Genomic DNA, 24,915 nt, shown 5'->3' on the forward strand with positions numbered 1-24,915 from the left:
ACTTCATAACTACTCCGTGTTTCTGCCTGTTAAAAGCAGGGGTTTCGCTCTCGTATATTATGTATAGCACTTTTGTTGTCTTATGGAGTTAATAGTTTCAAATAAATTTTGAGTGATTAGAAAATAATTGTTTTGAAAAAGTGTTATTCTTTTCACGATTGCAAAGTAAAATCAATGGCGTTTTCTCGGTAAATGCAATAAATTCATTGCTGTGTCATGCACGTGTTTCGACTGATGAAAAATCAGTATTTTTACGTATTGGATTTGCCATCAGTAAGTTTTTGCTGTGCGATTATTATTATTGCGTAATTATACGTTTAAAAATACATTTTTTGTAATTTGGATTGAATGAAAAAGAAAATTTTCTATACTTTTTTCTCTCCATGGATTTTGCAGACGACCCATGAGGGAGAACAATGGATCGGATCAGCCAATCTGCGTAGCCATGAAGCGAATTCCATTCTGATGAAAAGATAAGGTATTTATGACTTCTGAGAATTCGGCAACTGACATTATTTTATCATAACATTTTCATTTTCAATTTGTCCCAATTAATAAAACCCTAGTGTTGATAAAATGAAACCCTATTTTTTTTGGTTAAAAAAACAGGTTAGTTTATTGACAGGTGCATTTTTATTTCTTTGTTTTAGGAAGTTTTTTTATTTTTCGTTTTCCCTTGTATAAATTTTTATTTCCCCAATTAATCTATTTATTAACCAACGAATTCTTGATATTTGTTATTACTCATCACTTAATTGATTTACTATTAACCAATTTTTCGGGAAAAATGACAAAAATTTGTTTAGATAGATTATTTATTATTGTTTCTGTTAGTTGTTTTTTGTGTTTTACATTTTTAAATAACTCATTTCGCTGACATTTATTTATTTTTAAATTTAATTTGTGATTTTTTTTATAAATTATTCAAAACAAATTGTTGAAGGGACAAATGTGGCTTAAAAATTCGCATTAATAAGTGAAGACTGCGCACACCATGGCAAAGCACAGAAGTCCTATACAATCGCAAGGAAAAAATGAGAAGAAAATGAAGAGAAAGGATTCCAGTGATTCGGAGACAATGTCTCTTAATAAATTCGAAGATATTTTAAAGAGACAACCGGTTGTTCTCTTAGAAAAACTTCCGAGTAACATTTCCACAATTCCCAACACCCCAAAGTCGTCAACTCTCCGGTTTTCCTTGAAATCACAAGAGAAAACTTCTCATGGACCAAAGAAGACTTTAGCACATAAATTAGTTTCAGAGATTTCCAATTCACAATCATCTCCGAAAAGAAGCAAACCAAGTTCTCAAAAAACATCAACAAAATGCAAAGATGCATCGAGAAGTCAAAATTGTTTAAAAAAAAATAATTCCACCGCCTCTTTTGTCAGTACCGAAGGATCTTTAGACGAGGAATTTGCAAAATATGGCGGCAGTGGTTTTCGAAAAATCCAAAAAGTTTGCACTCGTGATCCAATGCGCGTTACTCCATGTTCTGATGTATGTTGCATTGAATTCTCAAATCCCGCCGACGATGAGAAAAAGAAACAAAAAAAAAAGGAATCTAGTTCCGCAAAGAAAATTTCCCGATCACAACCAATATTTAAAACGAAATTAAACTCAAGTCAAAAACCGCCAGATTCGACGTTAAAACGAAAAAAATTAAAAAACGAAATCTCCAAGAAGAAAGAAAGCACAGAAACTTGTTTATCCTCAAGTAGTTCGGAAAATAGTCAAACTTCCCTGAACCAATCATCTCGTTTTGTTCTTTTCACAAAAAAATCAAATTCCTCATCACAACAAATTAAAACAAATTCTACTCTTAATCCATCGCCAAATTCTTCCTCAAATTCCTCCATTAAAACTCCAAGTCTATTTAAAAATCGAATAGGAAAACGTTCAGAATATTTTCCCAATTTATCCATGAGTAATTTATCGAAAAGTGAATTGAACACGAATTGTCCAAAAGCCCCGGCAATTACAGAAGCATTGCAAACGCAAATGTTGGAGGCGTCAACTTTTCCCAAAACGAGTGGTCCCAATATTAATTCAACATCGAAAACAAAATGTTTATATACACAGTGCAATATGAAATATATAAGTCCATTGAGTTATTCGGAGAATGAATTGAAAGTTAATCGAACTGAAAGTAGAGGGGAAAATTATTCGAAATTGAGAGAGAATAATAATATTGTCGCACAGACAAGTACTAGCAATCAAAATGAAATTCCAAATGTCTCATATACAGAAAATAGTTTTCTCATGAATAATCATCAATTTAGCAATACAGTGACGACTAATCATTTAGATGATAGTTTCAGAAATTTATCACTTGAGAGGATTCCCCAAAATGGTACATGTCTATCTGAGATCAAATTAGAGGGAAATGTATATAATTTTCCAACGAGCAACACTCAGCCTTCTACTAATAATGGTACGTTCACTGTATTTTAAAATTTTTACTTTTACTAAATACTTGTAGTCAATGTTAGTAATTTTTTATTTTTAATTTCAAAAACTTTAATATAAATTTTTAATTTCAAAGACGATATTTTTAATACTTTTTCTACTTTTTCTATTCCTAATTTTTATTTTAAAATTTTATTCCTCAAGTTTGTTTTTCAATTCCATTCCTAATTTTTATTATTAAATTTTGTGCCTAACTTTTATTAATTTTTATTCCAAATTTTTATTTTTATTCCTAGTTTCCATTCCTAATTTTTATTATTATTCTTAATTTTTATTATTACAGGGTTGCCACAGGTTAGAGAAAAATCAGGGAAAATGACATTGGTCAGGAAAATGTTAGGGAATTTAATCAAAAGTACTGGAAAAAATATAGAATTTCTAGAATTACTACAAAAATTCTGGCTTTTGGTGCACAAAAAAACTTTTGAAAAATTTTAAAAAACTTGAAATCTCCTTGATTTTTTTTACTTTAAAAGCTTCAGAATTAGAATAAATTTTTAAACAATACCTTGATTTTGTTATTTACGTAAATAATTAAATTTATTTTAAATAATTAAATTCTAGGATTGACTTCAACAAAATTTTAGTTTAAAATCAGTTGCAATTTTCAGAAATAATGGAATTATTAAAGATTTTTAAGTCAAGTTTTTGAAATTTTAATTCCTGTGAATAACTTTTTAAATAACTAAGTTTTTTTTAGAGTAAATTATTATTTTAATTAAATATTAGTTTTTAAACTAATTCAATTTTTAAATATCTTTATTAGAAATTGTGAAAAAATAAGTTTCTAAGCAATTTTAATTCAATTTAAAAAATAATTAAGGAATTTTATTAAGGATTTATCAAATTAATTTTAATTTTGTATAAACGGAGTAAAAAAAAATTAAATTTGTTACAGAATTTCATTAGAGATGAAAAAAAATTGAATTTCAAAGAATATTTTGAATTATTTTTTTAAATTATGGAATTTTATAAAATTTCAATTTTGGAGTTTTTTAAAAATTGTTATGAAGAAATAACCAAATTAATTAAACTTTTACATAATTAAAGAGAAAAACCATTAAATTTGTTGAAAAATTTCATTTGAGACTTTAAGAAAAATTGAAATTTCAAAGAATATTAATTTAATAATTCGTAAAGAATCAAATTTTACAAAATTTGATTTTTGAATTTTTAAAAAAAATGTTATTAAAGATTTATGAAATTAATTGAAATTTTGTACAATCAAAGTGAAAATCATTGAATTTTTTAAAGAATTTCATTGAAGACTTTAAAAAAATTAATTTTCAAAGAATATTAATTTAATAATTGTTAAAAAAAATTGAAATTTGTAAAATTTGCTTTTTGAATTTAAATTTTTATTCAAGAATTATCTCAAATTAATTGAAATTTTGTACAATCGAAGTGAAAATTTAATAATAATTTAATAATTGTTAAAAAATTGAATTTTGTAAAATGTGATTTTTAAATTGAAAAAAAATATTAAAGATTTATGTAATTAATTTAAATTTTGTGTAATCCAATAAATGAAAAAAATTGAATTTGTTAAAAAATTTTATTAGAGGTTTTAAAACCATTGAATTTTCAAAGAATATTAATTTAATAATTAGTAAATTATTAAATTTTATAAAATTTGAATTAAAAAAAAATAATTTATCAAAGAATTGAGTGCTTGGATACAACAAGGGGACGTACGCTCGGCGAGCCGCTTTAAAGTCAGTCAAAGGTACCGTAAAGTGTAAAAAATGAAAATTCAAAATTTTGAATTTTGAAAACTGCCATCTTATAGGAAATAAAAATGCGCATCTTTTTTTCCTTTGAAATTTCTTTGAATAATTAATATTTTTATATGATAATGGAAAAAATGTGATTAATTTTCAATGTTAAATTTCATTGAATTTTAAAATATAAATCGTCGTATCTCCGACAAAAATGAATGAATTCTTTTGATTTTTGGTATACAAATGCATTTGGACCTATAGAAGACGACAATATCACGAAAATGTTAAAAGCAATTAATTGTTTATTGATTTTTAATTGTTAATACTGACCGGTCAAAAATAATTTTTTCTTATCTTTGGCTGCAAAAAGTATGCGGGGAACTTTAAAATTCAAACAACTTCCAGTGAGACATTTGTTTATTACGATGTGAAGAAGTTTTCTGTAAAATTGCAGAAAGATTAGTTTTATATTTACAGAAATACAATAGTTTTAAGAAAAATGCTCGCGCCGCCAACGATCCCTACCGCACAGATTTTAAGGTTAGTTGCACGGTAAAGTTTTATTTATGTATAAATATATGTGTGTAATATTTGCATTGAATTATTTATTAACTATTACATACTATACAACATAGGTATACACTTTTTTAATAATTTTGTAAAATATTATGTGTATGAATATAAATATTACAAATAATTCTAGCAGTATTTAATTAAATTAAGATTAATATCTGTGTTAAAAGAAATGTTTTTATTTTAAACATTATTAAATTTATAAAACGTTTTTAGATGTTAATATTATTGTTTAAAAACTAGGAAAAATTTTTATTTTAAACAATTTTTGACAATTGTGATATTTTGAACTATTATATTTTAATAGATATTATTAGATTATACTAGATTCAACATAGTATGTAATTAAAAAGGACATTAAGTGTTGTTGCAGCATATTGAGTAATAGTTTTAATACATTATAGAGTCGATAAAAATTGAGTTGTAAATAAACGATATACTAACAAAAATAAATATCAGAAATAATCTTAATTTAATTAAATATTGCTAGAATTATTTGTAATATTTTTATTCATACACATAATATTTTACAAAATTATTAAAAAAGTGTATACCTATGTTGTATAGTATGTAATAGTTAATAAATAATTCAATGCAAATATTACACACATATATTTATACATAAATAAAACTTTACCGTGCAACTAACCTTAAAATCTGTGCGGTAGGGATCGTTGGCGGCGCGAGCATTTTTCTTAAAACTATTGTATTTCTGTAAATATAAAACTAATCTTTCTGCAATTTTACAGAAAACTTCTTCACATCGTAATAAACAAATGTCTCACTGGAAGTTGTTTGAATTTTAAAGTTCCCCGCATACTTTTTGCAGCCAAAGATAAGAAAAAATTATTTTTGACCGGTCAGTATTAACAATTAAAAATCAATAAACAATTAATTGCTTTTAACATTTTCGTGATATTGTCGTCTTCTATAGGTCCAAATGCATTTGTATACCAAAAATCAAAAGAATTCATTCATTTTTGTCGGAGATACGACGATTTATATTTTAAAATTCAATGAAATTTAACATTGAAAATTAATCACATTTTTTCCATTATCATATAAAAATATTAATTATTCAAAGAAATTTCAAAGAAAAAAAAGATGCGCATTTTTATTTCCTATAAGATGGCAGTTTTCAAAATTCAAAATTTTGAATTTTCATTTTTTACACTTTACGGTACCTTTGACTGACTTTAAAGCGGCTCGCCGAGCGTACGTCCCCTTGTTGTATCCAAGCACTCAATTATCTAAAATTAATTGAAATTTTGTATAATCGAAGTGAAAATAATTGAATTTGTTTAAAAATTTCATTAGAGATTTAATTTTGAAAATTCTTTGAAAATTCAATTTTTTTTTAAAGTCTTAAATGAAATTCTTTAAAAAATTCAATGATTTTCACTTCGATTGTACAAAATTTCAATTAATTTGAGATAATTTTTGAATAAAAATTATGATTCAAATTTACATTTTACAAAATTTAATAATTTACCAATTATTAAATAAAAAAAAGTTGAATTTTCCAAAAATTTTAATTCAATAATTGGTATAAATAATGGAATTTTATAAAAAAACAGAAACGAATGTATTCTTGTTTATTTGTGTAAAGATTTTCATTAAATATTCCAAATTACGCCTAAAATAATTATATTTCGAAAGGGTTTGAATCACAATTTTTATTAAGTGGTTAATTTTAAAAAGATTTAAATTAAAAACCTCTTTTTTGAAATTGAATTTTCGAAAAATTTTATTTAATATTCTAAAGAATTTAGTGTTTAAAATATTTCAAATCTATTTTTTTAAAGATAATTGAATTTTTAGAAACACGGAATTGAAATATTTTTAAATATAATTGAAAATTTTCTACACTTCGGTATTAAAAATAATTGAATTTTTTAAAGAATTTTATTTAATTTTAGTAAAAATAGTGATTTCTAATTTTTATTCTCAATTGTTATTATTGGATTTTTTTTCTAAATAAGAGAAAAGGTACTTTCCTCTATTATTTCAAAAAAAGTACAATAACTATTTTTTTTTTAAATAAGCCGACGTTCTTCAAGTTTTAAATTAAAAGAATCAAAATTCTGTCTGAAAATTAGGAAAAAGTTGGGGAATAACAAAATCAAACTCCTGTGGCAACCGAGTATTAATTTTGATTGCTAATTTCAATTCTTAATTTTATTGATTAATTGATTCAATTTTTATTCCCAATAAGTAATGATTTGTTATTTTTTTTTACAGATTTTCATTTGGCGAGAGAGGGAACCACGTTTGGCGATCAATTGTCATATACGGAGAGTAATGTCAAAGAATCGACACTATCGAATATTGAGAAGGAAGATTTTTTAATGGACGACTTTCAATTTCCATTGATGTCACTTGAGAAAATAATGGACTCACTCGACACAAGTCTGACAATGGAAACAAATGAGACAACGTCCCAAAGGAAGAATATTAAAATCAAGGATATCGAGACGATACCAACAAATTGTATTCAACTTATACCTCGACCAAAAGCAATGATAAAAAACGAGAATCTCTCTCCAAATAAATCCCAAGCAATTGACAAAGTTTGCGATCAGGAGAAAGTCGCCGTTATAAATATTCAAAATTTGGAACAATTACGCAAAGATGAATTAACGCAGAGCCAGGAATCGTATGATTACAATAACATTATTACCGATGATTTGATAAATAATTATTTACCAATAACACAGGACGTTAATGCTCTCGTTAATTCAAGTATCGTCGATCCCAACAATGATTTATTGAATTTAAATTGCGATGGTTTTATCGAAAACGATATTGTCAATAATAATGAGAAATTATTGTCACAAAATGGCGAGCAACAACTTTCGCCAAATTTTCACGATGTCAAGGAAATTTTATCAACCGGACCGCCTGCCGAAATGTTACAACTTCACAATCCAAGTGGTCGTACTTGTCTGATACCAGCGACAGGCGTCAACGATTTTCTCAACAAGGCAAATGAAATTACAATGACGATAAATCATACAAATTTTGAATTAGATAATTCCAATCGTGAATTTAAGGAACCAGTTCAAAATCAAGAAAAATATCCAATTAATGACACGATAGAAGTCACTTATCCCCGAAAACGAAAATGGTGCAATGAAAATCGCAAAAATCGTTCAGAAACAGGGAAAAAAATTAAACTCAACAGACGTCGATGGTCTAGAACGTGTAACGAAAGTGATGACTTCACCGACACATCGTCCGAAGTCTCAAGTTCCTGTCTATCGAGTTTCTGCGAAAATGACAACAACAATTATCAAAATCAATTGGAAACATTCAATACACTACAAAGCGAAATTATCGACAAACCAAACGAAAATATAACCAAGATTTTACAAATGAAACAACACGAGAGTATAGAAATTAAACACGAGAGTATTGAAATTGAGGAGCACACAATTTTCTCCAATCAAGTTGATCAATTTCAAAAACAAATTCAATTTGAACCAAAAATTGTTGCCGTTGAGGAATCGCGGGTCGATCCGGAACCGCAACCAGAACCCGAACGAGAGGAATTTATTCAATTGAATCAAATTCAGGAGATTAGTAAATGTCCTTCGCCTTGTGGTGAGGGAGTGGAAAGTAAAAATGAACTGATACGAAAAAAGAGGAGAGTTAGAAGTTCGAAATTTTCACCAAGTTCTTTACCGAGTGACAGCAGTTCAGAGGATGAGGATATTAAATTGAATTCAGCATCGGATGATGAGAGGGTTATTGAGGATAAATGCGGTCTTTTAAAACAACGATTTCAACGAGAATTGAGCCACATTCAATCGGATATTGATAACATTGATAATGATAAACTATTAGGTTTAAATACAAGCGGTCAAAATATTGATGATCAAAAGGATGATGATCAGAAGGAAGATGACGCAATTTCACTTTGCGCGTCTCCATCGCTTATGGAATTATCTTCAAGGCAAGCTTTTCCATTTTTTTTCACTTAAGGATGAAAATAATTTCGTAATTCATTAAAAAGAAAGAAATTTTACACTTTTCTTCAAAAACTTATTATTATTTTTATTATTATGTATTCAAGTCTCGGATTAGTATGATTTTTTGGACTTTTTTCACTATTTTTTTTTAAAGACAATTTTTTCCGACTTTTTTTACTTTTCTTCAAAATATTGCAACAAAGTAACACTCTTTTCATATAATATGCAACTTTTTTAATTTTTATAGTATGAAAAACAACTAAAAACAAGCAAAAAATCACTTATAATTCTTTCAACTGATTCAATTATTTTCACAAATTTTTCCGAAATTCAATTATTTCCATAAATAATGAAATTCTTTGCAGGAATTCAATTATTTTCATTAATAATAAAATATTGCCAAGCAATTCAATTATTTTCAATACAATTATAATAAAATTATTCGCCAGAATTTAATTATTTACATAATAATAGAATTCTTTGCAGGAATTCAATTATTTTCGTAAATAATAAAATTCTTCGAAGGAATTCCATTATTTTCGAAAATTTTAATAAAAATATTCACCAGAAATAAATTTTTTTTTATTAACAATGAAATTATTCACAGGAATTCAATTTTAAAATACAATTTTCATAAAGTTTTTAGGAAAAAATTCAATTATTTAAAAAGATTTTTATAAAATTCTTTGCAAGAATTCAATTATTTTTATAAATAAAATAAAGTTCTTCTTAGGAAAGTAATTACTTTTAAAAATCAAATAATAAAACTCATCGCAGAATTTTTAATATTTTTAATACAATTTTAAATAAATTATGAGAAGATACAATTTTAAGAAATATTTCAATTATTCAATAAATTATTGATTTTTATTTTTAAATAATTGAATTCTCGTAGAACTTTCTAATAAGAATTTATTTTTAATTGAATTTCAGTTAAAATTTTAGATAATAATTGAGGGGCTGGATGCTATAATGTGTTACGCGCCATTCACTTAACATGGCGCGTAACACATTATAGCATCCAGCCCCTCAATTGAATATTAGAAAAGTTATAGAAAAATTGAGTAGTCAAATTTAATTTTTCGAAATCTACTTTTTTTACTACTTCTTTCAGTCTTAAAAATACGTTTTTGCTAATTTTTTAAAATTAATTAGCGAGTACGTAGCCTCTAATCGAAATTTTGTAAAATTTTATTAAAAATAATTAATTTTTTTAAGTATTTAAATATTATTTTTTAGGTAAATTTTTAAAAAACGAATTTAAAAAGTTTTGCGCCTTTTTCGATTTTTCTTTTGATTATTGCAAGAAAATATCATTTTTTTCGTATAAAATACAACTTGTTTCAATTTTTATAGTATAAAAAATAATTAATCAAATTTGTCAATAATTATTTTTGAAATAATTTTTTAAAATAATTAAATGTTAAAAATATGCAATTAAAAAGTTTTTAAATAATTGAAGTTTTATTTTTTTTAATTTTAGTGAAAGTAATTAATTTTTTAAATTATTTCATTCAAATTTTTAAAAACAAATTTTGAAAATAATTAAATTCTCAAAAATGTTGATGTAAAAGAAATTTTTAACCAAAATTAATAAAAATTACGTTGAAAAAGTTATATTCAAAATTTTTTTTTAAAAAAGTAATTCTTAGAAGTTTTTACTATATCTAATTTTTTAAAAATCATTTATTTTCAAAAACGTATTTGTTATTAAAATTCTTTGAAAATTTTACTTTTTAATTTTTTCCCGAAAATTATTTTGAATATTTTTAATAAACTAATTTCAATAAACTTTTTATTATAATTTTTTAAAATCAATTATTTTCAACATTTTCAGTTACATATTTTCAATAGTTCATCTTAAAAAAAATCACAAAGAGTTGCAGTTACAATATTATAAAAAATTTAATTTTCATAATTGAAATATGTAATTAAAAATATAAAAAATACTTGAGTTTTAAATAATTAAATTTTTGAAGAGCAGATAATTATTCAAAATAATTGATTTAGAGAAGAAATTTAGTAGAAAATTGTTAAAAATAATTGAGTTTTGGTATTTAAATATTTATTTAACAAAGTTAATGAAAATTTGAGTAATTGAATTCAGAAATCAGTGAAAGGTTTAAGAAATACAAAAAACAAACTACAATACTGAAATAAAATTAACTTTTTCGGCTTTTATTTTATTTTTAATTGACTGAAGCGTCTTTTTTCATACGTTATAGTCGATCCGAGGCCTGTATATTATTAAAACATTAAGGAGATCTCAAAGCCGATGCGAGCTCTGTGCAAAAATCACATCGACATTATTATCTTCTTAAAATAAACAAAAAAAATATTTAAACTTTGATTACCAAATAATAAATTTTATTTTTCCAGATGTGACACTCCACTATTTGAAAATAGAACGACAACTCAGAGCGATTGTTCCAACATCGATGAATCATATTGGGACGCGTTTAAGCGAAAAAACGATGTCGATTGTGACTTTGATTTGAGATCATATCTGGATCGAAGTCGACAGGAAAAAAATCAGGAAAACGGAACCAATGGGAGACAAGTTGAGAGCAGAATAAATCCAGAGGATTTATTCACGAAACCAGTGAGAAGTGTAAATTCTAATAATCGAGTAAATAATGTTAGAAGTAGAATTGAACCACCGTCAACATCGAATGCTGCTGATGCAAAAATTAATAATGTTCGAACTAAAATTGAAGCACCAACGAATGATAATTCTCGAGTCAATATCGTCAGAAATAATATTCAAGTGGCATCAAATTCAAACAATAATGTTACTAATGCCACAAGCAAAGTCGAAGTACCAACGTTTCATAAGAATGCCACTAATTTCACAAGTAAAATTGCCGTACCATCAAACTTGAATAGTACTAGTGGAAATTTAGAACAAAACTACGATTTATCGAAAATATTTTATGGCACTTGTCACATCTTTTTGATTCATGGAAATTGTACCAGGCATGTGTGTCTCTTTAAACACGAGGTAACTACTTTTCTTTAAATAATTCAATTTATTTATATTATATTATAGAATTTAAATTTGCCATGAGCAATTTAAATTCCTTTATATTTTAATTAATCAAAAAATTATTTTTACCAAATGTTTGTCTACTCAAAATATATTTTAACCAAATTTTAATGTGTTTAAATTTCTATTTAAAAGAATTTCAATTCTATATAAATATTCTAAATTGCAATATTTATCAATTCAATTATTTTCAATACAATTTTAATAAAATTATTCGCCAGAATTCAATTATTTTCGTAAATAATAAAATTCTTCGAAATAATAGAATTATTTTTTTAAAAAATTTGACAAATATCAATTATTTTTATCAACAATAAAACTATTCTCAGGAATTCAATTATTTTCAATACATTTTTCGGGAAATTTTTAAAAATAATTATGTTTCTTCGAAGAATATTTTTTACTTTGAATATAATTTTAATAAAATTTCCCAAAAGAATTCAATTATTTTAAATTGAATTTTAATAAAGTTTCTCGGAAGAATTCAATTAATTTGAATATATTTTAAATAAAATTTGTCGAAAGAATTCAGTTATTTTAAAAAATTGTGATAAAGTTTTTTTATTCGAATTTAATTATTTTCAATAAATTTTTAACATAATTTCTTAAAAGAATTTAATAAGGTATTTAGAAAAAAAATTTTAATAAAATTCTACATAACAATTCAATTCTAATAAAATTTTTCAAAAATTCAATTCCTTTGAGTAGAATTTTAATAAAATTTCTTGATGGAATTCAATTATATTGAGTAAAATTTCAATTATTTTCGAAAATTTTAAGAAAATTTCTCGAAAGAATTCAATTATTTCTATAAGTAATAAATTTCTTTGCAAGATTTCAATTATTTTCGTAAATAATATAGTTCTTCGAAGAAATTCATTTATTTTTAGTAAAATTCTAATAAAATTTCTTAAAAATTCAATTATATTCGAAATATTTAAGAAAATGTCTCGAAAGAATTCAATTATTTTCACGAATAATAAAAATTGTCGCAGGTATTCAATTATTTTAGAAAGAAACATTTTATAAAATTTCTCCGTAGTATTCAAATATTTAAATTTTGTCCAAATTTTTTAATTTACAGTCGGGCCGCAGAACTGCACGGTACCTCAGAAATAACCCCTCCACTTGATTTCAAACTGAACGCTGACGAACTCATCCCTACTTAAATTTTAATTCTGTCTTAATTACAATTTATCTAAATTTCAATTTTATCTCAATTGCAATTTGTTTAAACTTTAATTCTATTTAAATTACAATTTATTAAATATTTCAATTTTATTTAAATTTTATTCTATTCTCAAATGATCCAAATTTTTCTTTCTTATAAAGCCATATTTTATTATTAGATTAGATTCATTGTTAAAATTTTAACGCTTAAATTGTTATTTCAATAAATGAAATTCAATTAATTTTGTTTTTCTTATATGTTAATTGAATTTTAAGAAACAAAATTTATTTAAAGATTTTAAATAATTTTACATTTTACTTCTATTCGTTCAGTAATAATTTTTCTCACAATTTAAATATATTTTTTTAATTTATTGTTACAGATTCCAGATAGTAATAAATTCTTTCAAAACGTTCCTGAAACGACATTATACAATATGATGTGTGATTGTATGTCAAAAAGATTTTTTTTCTATCTCAAAAAGGCTTACGGAAATTTTCTGCAAAAATTTAGTTACCCTAATGGCATGCAATTTTTTCAAACAATGCTAATTAAAAATTGGATGGACCCTCAACTTTTGGAGGAGACAGTTGAATTTTTACGGCAAAAATTGGTGCCACTACCAAAAGTAATTCAAGACATTTCTGAAAAGTTTCAAATAGTACATCCTTTATTACAGAAACTACCAGAAATTATCGATAAAAAAGCAACAACATTTGAATATTGGGAATCGATGCGTTTTGTAATTCGCACAACGGTATTAACAAATTTTATGCTTGAAAAAATTTTGCTTCAATGTTTAAATGAAAATACAAATATCGAGCGTATAACTGAAGTTTATCAGGTGTTCATTGAAAAACACTTGAATGAAAGAGTAAAAGAAGAATTGTGGTTCTCCTTCTATAATCTCATTTATATGCGTTTAACTGAAAATTTTGCAGTTGAGGAAAATTTAGATATTGATGATGCCATGGATATTGTTAATAATGATATAGCATCACCTGATCCTACATTTCAGAGTCCTATTCAAAATCCCGTTGAACCACCAATTCTTCAGAAGTTTGAAGACGTTCAGAATTTGGCAAATTTTCAAAATGAAATTCTTCCGAATATTCAAAATGAAATTCCGCCAAATGTTCAAGATGAAATTCCACCAAATCTTCAAAATGACAATTCGATAAATTTCCAAAATGATAATCCGCCAAATCTTCAAAATGACAGTGTACCAAGTTCTTCTTTTGCGCGTCGTATTGGTAAGTAATTTTAATTTCATTTCTTCTGTTTGAAATTAAAATTTTAAATACATTATTATTGTGCAAATTAGAAATTTTTCTATTTTTAGATATCAATTTCAATAGTTATGGTAGTTTTTGAATAATTTAAGAATCAAAGTTTTAAAAAAATTCACCTATCAACTAATTTGAATAGAATGTTAATAAAATATTCCTTTAAAAGAATTAAATTCTTTGCAGGAATACAATTAATTTTATAAATAATATAATTCTTTGTGGGAATTCAATTATTTGGAATATAATTTCAATGAAATTTCAAATTGCAAATTTATTTATTTTCAAATATCAAACTTGAATATTTTTCAATAATTTCAGATTCAAAATTAGAAGAAATTTACTTAAATTACTAATTGGCTAATTAAATATTTTTATTTATTATTTTCCAAAGTTTTAATAAAATTCTACGAAACAATTCAATTATTTTCAAGAATAATAAAATTCTTGAGAGGAATTAAATTATTTCCAAAACACAATTTTAATAAAATTTCTCGAAAGAATTCAATTATTTAAACAAAATTTTATAGAATCATTTTATACGAATTCAATTATTTTCCATTCAATTTTGAATTTTATTACTTGAAAGCGTTGTATTACTTTCATAAATTTCCATAAAATTTTCCTAAACAATTCAATTATTTTCAAAAATTTTCCTGTATTCGATGATTTTCAATATCTATTATTTTAATTAAATTTTTCAAAAGAATTCAATTATTTAAAAAATATTTTAATAAAATTCTACGCAAACATTCAATTATTTTCGTAAATAATAAAAATTTCACAAGAATTCAATTATTTACGATTTTTTTTTATAAATTTCTTCGCAATAATTCCATTATTTTCATAATTAATAAAAATTTTACAGAAATCCAATTATTAACAAATTTTTTATAAATTTCTTCGCAATAATTAAATTACTTTCATAAATAATAAAACTCATCTCAAAATTCCAATTATTTTTAATACAATTTCAATCGAATTCCTCGAAAAATTGTAATTATTTTTAAAAAATTTGATAAAGTTCTTCATAGGAATTTAATGTTAAGAAATATTCCATGATTCAATAAATTATTTATATTTGTATTGAAATAATTGAATTCCGTAGAATTTTCTAATGTAAATTAATTTAAAAATGAATTTTAGTTAAAATTTAAGATAATAATTGAATATTAAAATTATTATAGCTTGAATTCTTAGAAATAATTGAATTTAAGATTTTAAAAAAAATTAGTAAAACTCTTCGAAACAATTCGCACAATTTTTTTCAAAAATTTTAATAAAATTCTTCTCAAGAATTCAATTATTTTTTAGTAAAATTCTAATAAAATTTCTCAAAAATTCCATTATTTTCGAAAAATTTAAGAAAATTTCTCGAAAGAATTCTATTATTTTTATAAATAATAAATTTCTTTGCAAGATTTCAATTATTTTCGTAAATAATAAAATTCTTTGAAGTAATTCAATTATTTTGAGCAAAATTTTAAGAAAATTTCTCAAAAAAATTCAATTATTTTCATAAATAATAATATTCTTTGCAGGATTTCAATTATTTTCCTAAATAATCAAATTCTTCGAAGCAATTCAATTATTTTGAATATTAAAATTATTATTTCTTGAATTTTGAAAAGTTTTGTTTCAAATTGAAATCTTTGATAATCTGAATTTTTTATTATTTTAACTAACAATACGGTATAGAATTTTTTTTTTTTGATAAAGTGTAGGTAATGAAATTTTCTTTGAAATTATTCAAAGTTTTTATTTTAAAAATTGAATTGTAAACAAATGGATTTTAAAATTATCAAAGAACTTTTTCGAAAATTATTAAAAATAATTGATTTAAATAATTTGATTTAATAATATTCTTATAAATTATTATTAAATTTCAAAAGGTTGGAATTTGAAAATCTTAATTCAGGGAAAAACAAAATTAAATTTTTGTGTATAAACTAAAGTAATAATTTTTAAATTATTACTTTATTCGTTTATATTTAGTTAATTTGGTTTATTTAATGAAATTCTGTAATTTTAATTTGAAATTAATTTTTCCATTCTAGAGAATGTTCCACCGCCAAAATCTGTTTATAGAGACAAAGATAATTTGTGGAAGTTTTATGATCGTCTTGAAAGTATGAAACGAGGTCTTCAACACAGGGATTATGATCACGTTGTCCATATTATTCTACAATATTCAAAGGAGAGAAGTCCATTCACTCGACATTGTCATCGAATATTATGCGAAGAAATAAATAAATCTCAAACGCACGTTGAAAATGTCATCAAAGCTGCAGGTAAGCTTAAGGATAAAGATAAGGAAAAGGATAATATACTAAATTATAATTATGATATAGTATTTCCTACAATATCATTTTCTTCACTTCCAACTCGAGAAGATTGGACTTATCAAACAGTGGAATTAACAGAAAAAAAACAGAAAGAAATGCTTTCTGGATTAACGAAAACAAAATAGATATTTCATTCTTTTTCTTTGAATTAAAAATATAAATATCGTTTACTTTATAATTCACAAAAAGAAATTATATTAAAAAAAACCAATTCTATTTTCTGAAAAGTTTCTTTTAATATACAAATTATTCAGAAAGTATGAAAAGAAAATGGGATGTTTAAATCGTAAACTGCGATGTTTAATTAATTTTTTCCTACTTTTATAAATTTTTTTTAATTTTGGAAAAATTTCTACCACTTTTCCATGAACAGAAAATTTTTTTTCATCATTTCTTTTACTTTCTGAATAATTTGCATATATTTTTAAAAGTAAATTCTCTGTGAGAATTGTTTGTAAAATCTTAGACAAAAAAAAAATTGAGGAAACAAAATTTAATTACGGCAAGATTTTATTATTTTTTATTCCACAAATCATTTTGAAAATGATGTTTTCTTTTTATTGAATTGAAAATTAACTGAGTAGAAAAAATATCGTTTTTTAATGCTTATACGAAACAAACGGAAAGAAACAGTGTTTCTTAAATTTCAATATAATTTTGAATTGACAAATTTTTTTTCAAATTAGAAAAATTCTTTTATCTCAGCAAAAAAATTCCAAAATCTAAATATTAGGTTTAAAAAATTTAGTTTTAGAATATAGAATATAAATATAAATATAAAATTAGTTATACATATTCAATGACAATCTAAAGAGATTAAAATAGTAAAAAGAAATATTTAATTATATATTGAAAATAAATAATGACTATTTACATAGAATATTAGATTAGAAAAGAATCATTCAATTATATTTTTATTTTAAAAATTTTATTGTACAATTTTTCACGTTTCTTTGAAAATGTTCAGAAAATTTTATTTTATTTTATATATAAAAAGAAAAAATTTTTTTTTTATATTCACGGCCTCTTAACTTTAATGTATATCATATACATATTTTGTTAATTGTTTTTATATTTTATGCAATAAATTTCCCAGTATTTTTACAAAAAATTAAAATAATTATTATTATTATTATTATTATTATAGTTTTTTTTGAGTACATAATTTTTGTTTGGTTGAGTAAGAAAACTTTGATTTCTAAAAAGAAGAAAAAAAGAATTGTTGCCGACTGTCTTCACAATAATAAGTAAGATGAGAAATTATGTATCTTAAAGGCTACGTACTTTTTACAAATACATTTTACGTCGTGTTAATTTTTATGTAAATAATTATTCTTCTCAAATAATGAAATTCACTTGTAATGTTATGCACTTAAACCAAAAACAAAACAAAACAAAAACATGTATATTAGTTACACAAGAAAAAAAATGAAATTCACGTAATAAATGTTACTTTAAAAAATTAAAATGATTTGGTTGTTTTTATTTATTGAACCTAATTTTTTCTCTTTTTGGACATTTCAGTCCAAGATGGAGAACTATCCAAGATGCGAGATATTTTGTCACGGCTAGGAACAAATGTCTTGATTGAATTAGCTGATCGGGAACTTTGGATTTACGCAAATGAACTTCTTAAGACGCTGCAAAAATATGAACTGTACAATAATAACGCTGGATTAACACTACTTGCGGCTGAAATTTATTTAGCTAATCAGCTACTTTCAGAGGCTTTCTGGTTATTACGAGGTAAATTTCCATTAATAAAGTTCAAATCTTTTTCTCTTTTTGATAATTTTTATCGATTTTTGTTTATTAACAAATGAAAGTATTTATTTTTTCTTTTAATTTTCTGTTCAAAAATAATTAAAATACTTTTTTCAAACTTAATTCTTTTAACTTAATTTAACTTAAACTTCATTTTTTCAAATTTTGTAAAATTGTATTGAAAATAATTGATTTTTTTTAAAAATTTCATTCAAATTTGGGAAAAACAAATTTTAGATAATTTAATTACAAATTTGAATAGTAATTAAATTCACAGAAATTTTAATGAAAAATCTTCAAATGAAAATCAATGAAAATTATCTCCAAAAAAATTATATATTGAAATATTTTGTAAAAAAGTAAATTTCAGAATTTCTTCATTATATTTTTTTTAAATTCAATTATTTTCAATATTCTTTCTTCAACTTCTCAATTCCTAAAATTCAAATATCTACAAAAAATAATTACATATTAAAATATTTTTTTAAAAATATAATTTTTAAAGCAACTGAAGTTTTTTCGAAAATTTTAATAAAACTCTTTAAAACAATTGAATTTTTTTTCAAAATTTTTAATAAAAATGCTTAAGAATTCAATTATAATAAACTTTCTTGAAAAAAATTCAATTATTTCCATACATAATAAAATTCTTTTCACGATTTCAATGATTTTTGTAAATAATAAAATTCTTCGAAGTAATTCAATTATTTTCGAAAATTGTAATAAAATTACTCGTCAGAATCCAACTATTTTCAAAACAATTTCAATAAAATTTATGAAAAGAATCTAATTAATTTCATAAATTTTGATAAAATTTGTTTTTTGGAATTTAATTCTTTTCAATAAATTTTTAACTAAACTTCTTCAAAGAATTAAATTATTTTTTAAAAAAAGTGAAATTCTACAAAACAATTTAATTATTTTCAAAAGTTTTAATAACATTTTTCAAAGCAATTGAAGTTTTTACTAAAATTTTTTATAAAATTCTTCGAAGCAATTCAATTATTTTCTAAACTTTTAATTAAAATTTTTGTTATTTTTTTTAAGTAATTTAAGTACATTCAAAAATTTAGAATACAATAATATTTCTAAAAAACTAATTTTTAGAATTTTTTATCATAACTTTGATAAAATTTAGAAAGCAATTAAATTATTATCGAAAATTTTAATAAAATTATTCGCCAAAATTCAATTATTTTCATAAACAATGTTGATAAAATTTGTTTTTTGGAATTTAATTTTGTTCTCAACAAATTTTTAACTAAATTTCTTCAAAGACTTTAAATAATTAAAAAAAATTTTTAATGAAATTCTACAAAAGAATTTAATTATTTTCAAAAATTTTAATAACATTTTTCAAATCAATTTAAGTTTTTAAAAAAAAGTGTTGTAAAAGTCTTCCAAACAATTCAATTTTTTTTCAAAAATTTTAATAAAATTCTTCTCAAGAATTCAATTATTTTTAGTAAAATTCTAATCAAATTTCTCAAGAATTCAATTATTTTCAAAAATTTTAATAAATTTCAATCTAAAAAACTAATTTTTAGAATTTTTTATCATAACTTTTAATAATTCAATTATCTTGAAAAAAAGTAGAATTAGAATTTTTAATAAATATACTTTTTGGACTTATCATTAAAATGTGAAGAAATCTCATTTATTTTCTTATTTGTAATTAGAAATCTTTAAAAATGACTATTTTTTAATATTTTTCAAAAATTCTTTTAGAAAAATTCAATTAATTTTAAAAGATTTTACTCAATTATTTGGAAAACTTCAAAATTTTTTAAAAGATATTGTTAATTACAGTTAATTATTATAATTATAATAAAAAAATTCTTAAAAATAGTTTTCATAGAAATTTTATAGAAATTATTTAAAAATATATTTAAAAACTAATATTAAGAATTTTTTTATTGCATCTAATTTATTTATTTTATTTATTTAAACACTGTACGGGCATAATTATAATAATAAGCAGTAATTAGGAATAATTTTTCTTTTTATTCAAAAATTCCCTAAAAATACTTATAAATTTAAAAAGCTTTTTTTTAGTTTTAGTTTTTGTTTGTTAATTTTTTAAAAAATATTTGTAAATTTAGAAATTTAATTTTATCTTTTATTTATTAATAATTAGCGGGAATTGGCAATAATTTTGATGTTTATTTAATATTTAAATAATTAATAAATTGAATTTTTTAATTTTTCTAATTTTATTTCTTTTAAATAATTGAAAATTAAAAAAAAAATTTTTAATTTTTTTTTATTTTGATATTCTAAAATGTCAGTAAATTTGCTCTTTACAATTGTAAAAAATGTAAATTTTGAATATTTCAGAGAGTAATATAATTTTTACTAATTGCACGAGATGGAAAGTGAAGAGTAGAAAGGAAGATATGGGACTCCGAGTTTCGGTGGTGACACTTTTGTTGGAGTCGTTGTGTCAAAATCACGCACAGGAGGCTTTTTTCATTTTTGATTTAATACTCGGTGAACAATCTTCAAATGCTTTTCCAATAAGTATGTAAAAATTGTCAAACTTCAAAATTTTTATTTAAATTCATTAATTTTAGCTTTTCTTTTAATTTTTTAAATTTTGTTTTCTTCAGTTTATTAATTTTCACTTTTTTTTCAATTTATTAATTTTTATTCTTTTTCCAATCTATAAAATTTTATTTATTTCATTTTATTATACTATATATTATTATATTATTTTTTTATACTCTTTTCAATTTACTAAATTTTATTTTTTTCATTTTATCGATTTTTACTCTTTCTCCAATTAAGTAAATTACATTTTTTCCATTTTATGAATTTTTGTGTCTTTTTCCAATTTAATAAATTTTTCTAGTCTTTCATTCTTTTTTACAATTTATTAATTCTTTTTTTCATTTTATTTGATTTTCACTCTCTTTTCAAATTAAAAATTCAATTTGAATTCTATTTTTTCATTTTATGAATTTCTACTCTTTTCCAATTTTCTTTCTTTCTCTTTTTTTTCGAGTACATTTTTTATTAATTTTCACTCATCTCTTTTTAATTTATTAAATTTTATTCTTTAATTTCTTTTTAATTCTTGAATTTCTTCTCTGTTTTCAGATCTCACACGACTAGTTGATAGACTAATGCTGTCATTAATCTCTCAAGATCGTACGGACTGCGTAATTAATTTATGCAAAAAAGCAATGAGATATCATTTGAATTTTCACGAAATTACTTATCGAGCTGTGATCACTTCATTAGTACCAGTTGATATTGATTTAGCGAGACAATTTTTTCAGTACGCTACATTCCTCGGTGTTTACCCGACGGCAATAGTAATAATTATTTTTTTTGTTTTAATACATATATTAAATGTAAATTTTGTAAATTTACTTTTTCTTTTTTTTTCTTATTTCTCTAAAGTTTTGAATGTTTAATTGAACGAAAAATTCTTCTCTGTTTAAATATTCATAAAAATTACTATACTTGAAAAGAAAAGAATGTAAAAATAATATTTACTTGGTTAGTATTTAATATTTTTAGTAAGTAAAATTTTTTTGTTACTAAAATACAAATTATGAAGTGATAAAAAAAATATCGTCCTTTATTTGAACGTTCAAAACTTTAGTAATACTTTTTCTTTTCAAAAATTGAATTTTTACGTTAAAAAATATTTATTTAAATCATATTTAATTGTTAAATGCTTTTAATTATTTTTCAGGATTATCCTGTAATGAATGTGATAGCAAATGTCGATTGGACCGAAGAAGAAATGTACTTGGTAATTTCGGAGTTTCTACGTAAACTCTCATTGGAAGCTGGTTTTGCCATATCGCGTATTGGAAATAGGCAGCTATCGGCTTTTTTTATATTTGAAGTAAGTGAGAAAAGAAAATTTCTCTTTAAAATTATAACTATAACAGGGTTGCCACAGATCAGGGAATTCAAGGAAAAGTTTCTTAAAAGTATTGGAAAAAATTAAAATTATATAATTTATAAGAAAATTCTAATCTTTGTGTCTTTTTTGTTTGATTCATAATAAGTTGAAATTATCACAAATTCTAATACAAAACCTTCAATTTTTTCTATTTCCGACAATAATTTCTTTTAAAATAACTTAATTCTTCGAGAACTATGATAAAATTATTTAATGAATTTTAATAAAATTTCTCGAAAGAATTCAATTATTTAAAAAAAATTTAATAAAATCTTTTTATACGATTTTTTAATCATTTTCAACTCAATTTTGAATTTTATTTCTTAAAAGCGTTAAATTATTTTCATAAATTTCCATAAAATTCTCCTAAACAATTCAATTAATTTTAAAAATTTTCCTGAATTCAATGATTATCAAAATCTACTATTTTAATTAAATTTTCCAAAAGAATTCAAATATTTAAAAAAAATTGTTTAATAAAATTCTTCGCAAACATTCAATTATTTTCATAAATAATAATAATTTCAAAGGAATTTAATTATTTACGATTTTTTTAATAAATTTCTTCGCAATAGTTCCATTATTTTCGTAATTAATAAAAATTTCACAGAAATTCAATTATTTACAAATTTTTTACAAATTTCTTCGCAATAATTTAATTATTTTTATAAATAATAACACTCATCTCATAATTTCAATTATTTTTAATACAATTTTAATCGAATTCCTCGAAAAATTGTAATTATTTAAAAAAAAAATTTTGATAAAGTTCTTTATAAGAACTTAATTTTAAGAAATATTCTATTATTCAATAAATTATTTATTTTTGTATTGAAATAATTGAATTCCCGTAAAATTTTCTAATGAAAATTGATTTAAAAATGAATTTCAATTAAAACTTAAAATAATAATTGAATATTAAAAGCATTATAGCTTGAATTCTTAGAAATAATTGAATTTACGATTTTTAGAAAAAATTACAAAAACTCTTCCAAACAATTCCATATTTTTTTCAAAAATTTTAATAAAGTTCTTCTCAAGAATTCAATTACTTTTAGTAAAATTCTAATAAAATATCTCAAAAATTCAATTATTTTCGAAACATTTAAGAAAATTTCTCAAAAGAATTCAATTATTTCTATAAATAATAAATTTCTTTGCAAGATTTCAATTATTTTCGTAAATAATAAAATTCTTCAAAGCAATTCAATTATTTTGAGTAGAATTTTAATAAAATTTCTGAAAAAAATTAAATTATTTCCAAAACAATAAAATTCTTTGCAGATTTTCAATTATTTTCCTAAATAATAAAATTCTTCATTGGAATTTAATTATTTTTAATACAATTTTAATAAAATTTCTTGAGAGAATTCAATTATTTAAAAAAAATAATAATGATTAAATTATTTATTTAGAGTAAAAGTTATTAATTTTTTCGAATCATTTTACAATTGCAGAAATTCGTAAATAAATGTAGCAGGAAATTTTTTCGAGTATCTAATAATTTTTAGAGTGAATCAGAATATTCTTTTGGTTTATGGGTAAAAGTCAAAATTTTGTCTTGAAATCATGGAGAAACAAAATTAAATTCTTGTGGCAATCTCGTATTATTTATTTTATTTATTATCATAATTATTCATTTATTCCTTAATTTTTTCAGTCAATACCTTCGAGGAGAGAATTATTAAATAATATTTCCAATCAAAATAAAAAGACTTCCGAGAAGAAACTAAAATTGAGCAAAGAAATGTTGAAAAATATCTTGGAAACAAGATTTGATCCGCCAATAAGATTGATAAAGAGGGAACAAGGTAAAATTTGTAAAATAAACGGTGAAAGTCTCGTGGCATTTTTGAAGTCAGGTAACATTAATAATTAATATTCAAATGATATTAGACCTTTAAAAAAAAGTCGTTATTTTTTGCACGATATTTAAAAAAAATCGTGATGTATTTTTGTATCGAAACTTTTGTCTGTATAAATTTCAGCGCAATTTAAAAAATTGCACTGACATATTTTTTTTTTTTGAATGGAAAATAGTTAGTAACCGAGTAGTTCATGTTATTTTAAATATTATTTTTTTTGTTTGTTTTATATTTGAGTTCCTTATTGATATTGTGTACGATATTAGCCAAAGAAAAAAAAATCAAAAGCGATGCTAAGTCTGTACAAACATTTGTGATATAAAGCTTTCTTAGTCGTTAAATTATATTTTAAAAATCAAAAAAAAAAGAACGAAAAAAAATCAAAGCTGCTTGCTATATATTATAATTTTAATATTTCCTTATTTTTAAAATTAACGAATTCTCAAAAAAATTTTCTTTACACAAAATCGAAATTTGTGTAATTGGGAAAGAAATGTTTTATTTCTATGATTTTAAAGGAAAATCATAATTACTTTTTAAATGTTGAGACGATTGAAAGCTTTATTTGCCAAAAAGGAATTTTTCGTAATTATTTTGTTTTGTTTTAAAGTAATTTATTTTTTTGACATTCCAGTAACTTTAAGGGACATTAATAATAATACTGTTTATTCGCAATTTAATAAAATTTTATGAATAGAACGAAATGAGAAATTAACTGCGAAAAAAAATGTAATGTCCATGAGAAATTTGACAAGTAGATATACTTTAATTATAAATTACAAAA

At 22.5% G+C, this 24,915-nt stretch overlaps 1 protein-coding gene across 2 annotated transcripts; it reads left to right on the forward strand.

Annotated features, from left to right (window-relative positions):
* On the forward strand, positions 1-24,886 carry LOC122497767. Of its 2 annotated transcripts, none has more exons than XM_043605044.1 (12): positions 1-273; positions 397-478; positions 941-2,435; positions 7,006-8,719; positions 11,115-11,736; positions 13,335-14,205; positions 16,296-16,529; positions 18,108-18,329; positions 20,685-20,867; positions 21,447-21,664; positions 22,051-22,206; positions 23,927-24,886. In XM_043605044.1, the coding sequence occupies exons 3-12, from the start codon at positions 995-997 to the stop codon at positions 24,143-24,145; spliced, it is 5,880 nt and encodes a 1,959-aa protein (XP_043460979.1). In that variant the 5' UTR covers positions 1-273; positions 397-478; positions 941-994; the 3' UTR covers positions 24,146-24,886. The 2 variants fall into 2 exon arrangements, with proteins under 2 accessions (XP_043460979.1, XP_043460978.1); XM_043605043.1 differs by having other exon boundaries at positions 944-2,435.
* Positions 24,887-24,915: the final 29 nt, after the last annotated feature.

Source organism: Leptopilina heterotoma, unplaced genomic scaffold (genome assembly GCF_015476425.1).
Source record: "Leptopilina heterotoma isolate Lh14 unplaced genomic scaffold, ASM1547642v1 Lhet_136, whole genome shotgun sequence".
NCBI lineage: Eukaryota > Metazoa > Arthropoda > Insecta > Hymenoptera > Figitidae > Leptopilina > Leptopilina heterotoma.

Bases quoted from the DNA above. Each gene is read 5' to 3' on its own strand.
- LOC122497767 (XM_043605044.1), top strand. From the start codon at position 995: ATGGCAAAGCACAGAAGTCCTATACAATCGCAAGGAAAAAATGAGAAG. The intron at 20,868-21,446 runs GTATGTAAAAAT...CTCTGTTTTCAG, and splicing joins TTCAAATGCTTTTCCAATAA to ATCTCACACGACTAGTTGAT. The intron at 22,207-23,926 runs GTAAGTGAGAAA...TAATTTTTTCAG, and splicing joins CGGCTTTTTTTATATTTGAA to TCAATACCTTCGAGGAGAGA.